Source organism: Cherax quadricarinatus, chromosome 15 (genome assembly GCF_038502225.1).
Source record: "Cherax quadricarinatus isolate ZL_2023a chromosome 15, ASM3850222v1, whole genome shotgun sequence".
In the NCBI taxonomy this organism is placed as follows: Eukaryota; Metazoa; Arthropoda; class Malacostraca; order Decapoda; family Parastacidae; genus Cherax; species Cherax quadricarinatus.
The window spans coordinates 31800478-31807914 of record NC_091306.1 but is presented as its reverse complement, the minus strand read 5'-3'; the positions used below and the strand labels follow the sequence as shown (position 1 = coordinate 31807914).

Sequence of the window (7437 nt, the reverse complement as noted above, 5' to 3'; positions counted from 1 at the left end):
ACACAGGATGGATATGGGGCGCACAATAAAGTAGCCACTTCGGTGGCAAAATCTAAATCTTGTGAAGTTAGCAAGGGGGTCCACCTGCTTTAATTGGGAACTTCTATTTATTGTTTCAATTTACAAAGGAACTCCTGGTCCCTTGAATCCCTTTTCTTTCATGGCTCAGCTTTGGACAACAAATCTTCGTACATCAGGAAGTCAAACTTGACAGGTTTAAGCTGTCAGTGGCCCTTATAAACCCAACAAACAACAACACCAGAAGAGCTGCTCGTAACCTAAAAGAAATAATAATCTTATGTTGTGAAAATGTCTATAAAAAGCATCAAAGTATTATCGAGAAACCCAGACCACTATCTTCGAGAGACAAAAAATGATATACATAAAGGTAAATAGGGTTTATAGTTTGTTGATCAAAGAACAGTCCACGTGGGCCTGGAAGACCAGGCTGCAGCCAGGCCTGTGAGGTTCAAGGTTAGAGTCAGGCCTGTAACACCAGGCTACAGCCAAGCCTGTGAGGTTCAAGGTTAAGAGTCAGGCCTGTAACACCAGGCTGCAGCCAGGCCTGTGAGGTTCAAGGTTAAGAGTCAGACCTGTAACACCAGGCTACAGCCAAGCCTGTGAGGTTCAAGGTTAAGAGTCAGGCCTGTAACACCAGGCTGCAGCCAGGCCTGTGAGGTTCAAGGTTAGAGTCAGGCCTGTAACACCAGGCTGCAGCCAAGCCTGTGAGGTTCAAGGTTAGTCAGACCTGTAACACCAGGCTGCAGCCAGGCCTGTGAGGTTCAAGGTTAAGAGTCAGGCCTGTAACATCAGGCTGCAGCCAGGCCTGTGAGGTTCAAGGTTAGAGTCAGGCCTTTAACACCAGGCTGCAGCCAAGCCTGTGAGGTTCAAGGTTAGAGTCAGACCTGTAACACCAGGCTGCAGCCAGGCCTGTGAGGTTCAAGGTTAGAGTCAGGCCTGTAACACCAGGCTGCAGCTAAGCCTGTAAGGTTCAAGGCTAGAGTCAGGCCTATAAGACCAGGCTGCAGCTAAGCCTGTAAGGTTCAAGGTTAGAGTCAGGCCTGTAACACCAGGCTGCAGCCAGGCCTGTGTGTTTCAAGGCTAGAGTCAGGCCTGTAAGACAAGGCTGCATCCAAGCCTGTGAGGTTCAGGCTAGAGTTGCAGCGCTGTATAGCCCTCGTGGTTTACAGCTTCTTTTTGATTATAATAATCAGGCTAGAGTCAGGGCTGTAAAGTTAAAGGCTAGAGTCAGGCCTGCAAAACAAGGCTGCAACCAGGCTTATAAGGTTCAAGCGTGAGTCGCAGCACTAGCCCTCGTGGTTTAGCGCTTTTTTTTTATAATAATAATAATAATAATAATAATAATAATCAGGGAGGGGAATGTATGAGAGTATAGTTTTACCAACGCTCTTATATGGGTGTGAAGCATGGGTGATGAATGTTGCAGCGAGGAGAAGGCTGGAGGCAGTGGAGATGTCATGTCTGAGGGCAATGTGTGGTGTGAATATAATGCAGAGAATTCGTAGTTTGGAAGTTAGGAGGAGGTGCGGGATTACCAAAACTGTTGTCCAGAGGGCTGAGGAAGGGTTGTTGAGGTGGTTCGGACATGTAGAGAGAATGGAGCGAGACAGAATGACTTCAAGAGTGTTTCAGTCTGTAGTGGAAGGAAGGCGGGGTAGGGGTCGGCCTAGGAAAGGTTGGAGGGAGGGGGTAAAGGAAGTTTTGTGTGCGAGGGGCTTGGACTTCCAGCAGGCATGCTTGAGCGTGTTTGATAGGAGTGAATGGAGACAAATGGTTTTTAATACTTGACGTGCTGTTGGAGTGTGAGCAAAGTAACATTTATGAAGGGGTTCAGGGAAACCGGCAGGCCGGACTTGAGTCCTGGAGATGGGAAGTACAGTGCCTGCACTCTGAAGGAGGGGTGTTAATGTTGCAGTTTAAAAACTGTAGTGTAAAGCACCCTTCTGGCAAGACAGTGATGGAGTGTATGATGGTGAAAGTTTTTCTTTTTCGGGCCACCCTGCCTTGGTGGGAATCGGCCAGTGTGATAAAAAAAAAAATAATAATAATCAGGCTATGTCAGGGCTGTAAGGTTCAAGGCTTGAGTCAGGCCTGTAAGACAAGGTTGCAGCCAAGCCTGTGAGGTTCAGGCTAGAGTCGCAGTGCTGTATAACCCTTGTGGTTTAGAGCTTCTTTTTGATTATAATAATAATAATAATAATCAGGCTAGAGTCAGGGCTGTAAGGTTCAAGGCTAGAGTCAGGCACGTAAGACAAGGCTGCAGCCAGGCCTGTAAGGTTCAAGGCTAGAGTCAGGCCTGTAAGACAAGGCTGCAGCCAAGCCTGTAAGGTTCAGGCTAGAGTCGCAGCACTAGCCTTTGTGGTTTAGGGCTTCATTTTGATTATAATAATAATAATACTCAAGCTAGAGTCAGGGCTGTAAGGTTCAAGGCTAGAGTCAGGCCTGTAAGAGAAGGCTGCATCCAGGCCTGTGAGGTTCAGGCCAGAGTCGCAGCACTAGCCTTTGTGGTTTAGGGCTTCATTTTGATTATAATAATAATAATAATCAAGCTAGAGTCAGGGCTGTAAGGTTCAAGGCTAGAGTCAGGCCTGTAAGACAAGGCTGCAGCCAGGCCTATAAGGCTCAAGGCTAGAGTCAGGGCTGTAAGGCTCAAGGCTAGAGTCAGGGCTGTAAGGTTCAAGGATAGAGTCAGGGCTGCAAGGTTCAAGGCTAGAGTCAGGCCTGTAAGACAAGGCTGCAGTCAGGCCTGTAAGGTTCAAGACTAGAGTCAGGGCTGTAAGGTTCAAGACTAGAGTCAAGACTGTAAGGTTCAAGGCTAGAGTCAGGGCTGTAAAAGTTCAAGGCTAGAGTCAGGTCTGTAAGGTTCAAGGCTAGAGTGAGGCCTGTAGGGTTCAAGGCTAGAGTTAGGGCCTGTAAGGGTCAGGGCTAGAATCAGGGCTGTAAGGCTCAGGGCTGCATTCTGGCCTGCAAGGCTCAGGGTTGCAGCCAAGCCTCCTGTAAGGTTCAGAGTTACAGCCATGCCTGTAAGAGAGTAGGACCTCTTAGTGGGTGAAACTAAATAGTATATATTTTTAAAAATATTAATTTTTTTTGTTTACCCAGTTTTTGTAAGCAGGGTCATTGGAAATTATGAATTTCACTGCAATTTGGCCTAAAAAGCTGTATGTTTTTTGTTGGTTGTGTATTTTGTGGATTACTCTTCCATTTCTCCTTCTTTTGGTTTAAAATATAAACCAAAAATCGGTAGTTTGAAGAAAAATTCTAGCTGTTTGAAGGTACATAATACATATAAATGCACTGGAAAACATACAGAGGAAAATGGCAAAGTTGATCCTATATATCAGAAAACTTCTTTATTAGGATAGACTGAGAGGCCCTGAATCTGCACTCTCTAGAATGGCATAGAATTAGGGGTGGATATGATTGAGGTGTATAAATGGAAGACGAATAAATTTTGAAGGACCTTCCCAGTATGGGCCAGCAGGCCTATTGCAGTGTTCCTTTTTTCTTATATTCTTATACAGGGAATGTAAACAGTGTGCTAAAAATATCTAGCCAAAACAGGACTCACAGCAATGGTTTTAAGTTGGAAAAATTTAGATTCAGGAAGGATATAGGAAATCACTGGTTTGGTGATAGAGTAGTTTAGCGCTTCTTTTTTTATTATTATAATATAATAATTGGTAATAGAGTTGTGGATGAGTGGAACAGACTCCCAAGTACTGTCATAAAAGCTAAAATGTTGTGTAGTTTTAAAAATAGGTTAGATAAATACATGAGTGGGTGTGGGTGCATGTGAGTTGGACCTGACTAGCTTGTGCTAATAAGTCAGATGCCATGCTCCTTCCTTAAGCGGATGTGACCTGACCTGACTTGGTTGGATCATTGACTTAAGCCAGTAGGAGACTAAAACCTGCCTTGCATGGGCCAGTAGGCTTTCTGCAGTGTTCCAGCTTTCTTTTGTTCTTATGTTCTTATTTCTTCATTGACAGTTATCTTGAATATAAGTTTTTTTGGATATCCATATGTTTAGCTTCATTATTTATTGAAGAATCATAAAATTCTTTCTGATGTTATCAAATTCACTCTCAAAAGCTTTTATTTTATTGGGTTTTATTGAAAATTTTGAAAATTTAAAAATGTGCAAAAAATAAATACTGTGTGTGTGTGTGAATGTAGTTAGTTAATTTATTTCTTATATATTTTAGTACAAAGAAACTACGATCCAGACCTCCATCCCTTTGAGGCAGCTCGAGAGTATAAATTGGCTCTAAATGCTGTCAAACTTGAGAGAGTGTTTGCCAAGCCTTTCATTGGAAGCCTCGCACATTCTGAGGGTGTGTCTGCTATTTGCCGTCACCCAAGCAGGCTGGCGTGCTCATTTACAGGAACAGTTGAAGGGGAGGTGAGTGACATCCTAGCTTTCATTTTTTTGTATGAACTAGATGCACATACTTAAAGCTGTAACCCCATTCAACACTTTGAGGTTGAGAGGTAAGAATCTTTAGATTGTGTTTTGATGACTGTTTCTTAAACTCAGACCGTGGCAGATTTCCCAGGATTTTCTTTAATGTGTGTGGCTGAGATATTTTCTTATCTGTCAAAATTTTGGTGGTGCATTACCCCAACAAACTTAAGAGATTTTATTAAAAAAATAAAATTTAAAACTATAATTTTGTATGTGCTACATATAAGGTCTGTGAAAATATTGTTCTTGATATACAGCCTCTTCTCACTTAGCAACGTACTCATTTACTGACGACTCGAACTTACGACGGGCTCTCTGACCAGTATGCATACCTAAATAATGTATATTAATGCTAATTTCCTCTATTCTGTTTATTACAGTATACGTACAGTACACTTCTGTATAAACATTTAACCCTTTGACTGTTTATGTCGTATATATATGTCTTATCCGCCACTGTTTCTGACGTATTTATACGCGTAAATTCTACCGGCTTCAAATCAAGCAGGAGAAAGCTGGTAGGCCCACATGTGAGAGAATGGGTCTGTGTGGTCAGTGTGCACCACATAAAAAAAATTCCTGCAGCACACAGTGCGTATACCTTACCTATATACCGTATACTTTACCTCCTATACCCTGAGCTGCAGTGGCGGCTCATGGTATAGGAGGTAAAGTTCTAGCATGGATAGAAGTATGGCTTACCAATAGAAAGAAGAGAGTTACCATTAATGGAGTGAAATCTGAATGGGGATTAGTCACTAGTGGCATTCCACAAGGATCAGTTTTAGGCCCTCTTTTGTTCATAATTTATATTAATGACCTTGATGAAGAGATTACGAGTGACATGAGTAAGTTTGCTGATGATACAAAGATAGGCCGTATAATTCACTCTGAGGAGGATAGCAATGAACTCCAGGAGGATTTGGACAAATTAATGTCTTGGTCTGAAAAATGGCAGATGAAGTTCAATGTTGATAAGTGTAAGGTACTAGCCCTTGGTAATGAAAATAACCCTCGAAGCTATAATCTAGGTGAAGTAGAGCTTGATCATACAGAGTGTGAAAAAGACTTGGGAGTCATGGTAAGTAGAAATCTAAAGCCAAGACAGCAGTGCCTTAGTATGTGCAACAAGGCCAACAGATTACTTGGATTTATTTCAAGAAGTATAAGTAACAGAAGTCCAAAAGTTATTTTACAGCTCTATACATCACTAGTGAGGCCTCATTTAGATTATGCTGCTCAGTTTTGGTCCCCTTACTACAGGATGGATATAGACTCATTAGAGAACATACAGAGAAGAATGACTAAAATGATTTACTGTGTAAGGAACCTTAACCCTTAAATGGTCCAAACGTATATATATGTTTTTTCAACATCTGAAAGTATGTAAAAAAATGTAGATCTTCTTTTTTGTTTTACATTTGAAAACGTGTAAAAAAACACTTTTATCTACATTTTTTTTTTGTTATATTTGAAAATATGTAAAAAAAAGTAGATCTACTTTTGTAACACTATGAATTTGAACGTTGATCTCTTTGGACCGTTTAAGGGTTAAATCTCCACTCTCTGGAGAGGCGTAGAATGAGGGAAGATATCATTGAAGTGTATAAGTGGATGACGGGCATAAACAAGGGAGATATTAATAAAGTACTGAGGGTGTCGAACCAGGTAAGAACCATATATAATGGATTTAAGTTGGATAAGTTTAGATTTAGAAAGGACATAGGTAAGTACTGGTTTTCTAACAGAGTTGTAGATGCGTGGAACAGTCTTCCCAGTGGGGTGATAGAGGCTAGGACCTTGGGTAGCTTTAAGAAGAGACTGGACAAATATATGAGTGGGAGGGGCTGGGTTTGATTGGTGTCATTGGGTACGGGAGTTATTTCTTGGGTAGCTTAAGGTAGAGGTCGTTTTGATAAGGACCTGACTCGCATGGGCCAGTAGGCCTTCTGCAGTGTTCCTCCATTCTTATGTTCTTATGTAATGAGAAAAAAAACTGACCGTCTTTTTGGATTAAAACGCCGACTTTGAGGTGTATTTTCGTATATTTATCATTGTACAGTGGACCCCCGCATAACGATCACTTCCGAATGCGACCAATTATGTAAGTGTATTTATGTAAGTGCGTTTGTACGTGTATGTTTGGGGGTCTGAAATGGACTAATCTGCTTCACAATATTCCTTATGGGAACAAATTCGGTCAGTACTGGCACCTGAACATACTTCTGGATTGAAAAAATATCGTTAACCGGGGGTCCACTGTATTCTCGTTTTCATGGTCTCAGGTGATAAAATGGAAAACATATTACAGAAATAGAGATGATTTTCATTACTTTCACGATGAAAACGACCTTGAAATTGAGCTCAAAGTAGCGGAAATGTTCGATTTTTACCAATGTTCAGGAGTGAGCAAATTACACGACACGTCCAATACACGTCAACTAGGGAGTTTAATGTTCTTTCACTAGTGCACTGATATTATTTATACCATTTTTACAATAATGCATTAGTCTGCATAACAGTAAATTTTGTATTTTTTTGGATGAATAAAAAATCAAAATAGAAAGCAATAGTAATATAAGAGGGTCCCAGAGACATGACTAATGAACAGAGGATATGTTATTTTAGTGCCAAGAATGTCTACATTGTTTATTCTGGACCCTATTTTGAAATTGGCATCTTCTTTAATTTGCGTGAAATTGGCCAAATTGCCAATTTCTGACCACTTTATTGGGTAGTTCAAATCGGTAAATGGGTGGTTTCTTGTACTCAACTGATAGAAAAAATGGAGTTCTAAAGAAATAGCTATGAGTTGGGTCAACTGGAACAACGGAATTGGCTAAAAACAGGGCTCAAAGTCAGCGAAATTGCCAATGCGTGTATGTCGCTGAAACCGCTAATTTCGCGGGAGCATAATTCCACGAGTTTTCGACCTAATTTTGTACTTT

General features: G+C 41.3%; 1 protein-coding gene across 1 annotated transcript in view; it reads left to right on the top strand.

Moving 5' to 3' along the window:
• Nucleotides 1-214: 214 nt before the first annotated feature.
• LOC128692071 (DDB1- and CUL4-associated factor 13) overlaps nucleotides 215-7437 on the top strand; it is a 131488-nt gene continuing 124265 nt past the window's right edge. Inside the window, exons 1-2 of the mRNA XM_070085265.1 lie at nucleotides 215-388; nucleotides 4230-4426. Coding sequence (XP_069941366.1) covers nucleotides 310-388; nucleotides 4230-4426 — 276 coding nt within the window. The 5' untranslated portion in view covers nucleotides 215-309. The remainder of the gene's footprint in view (nucleotides 389-4229; nucleotides 4427-7437) is intronic.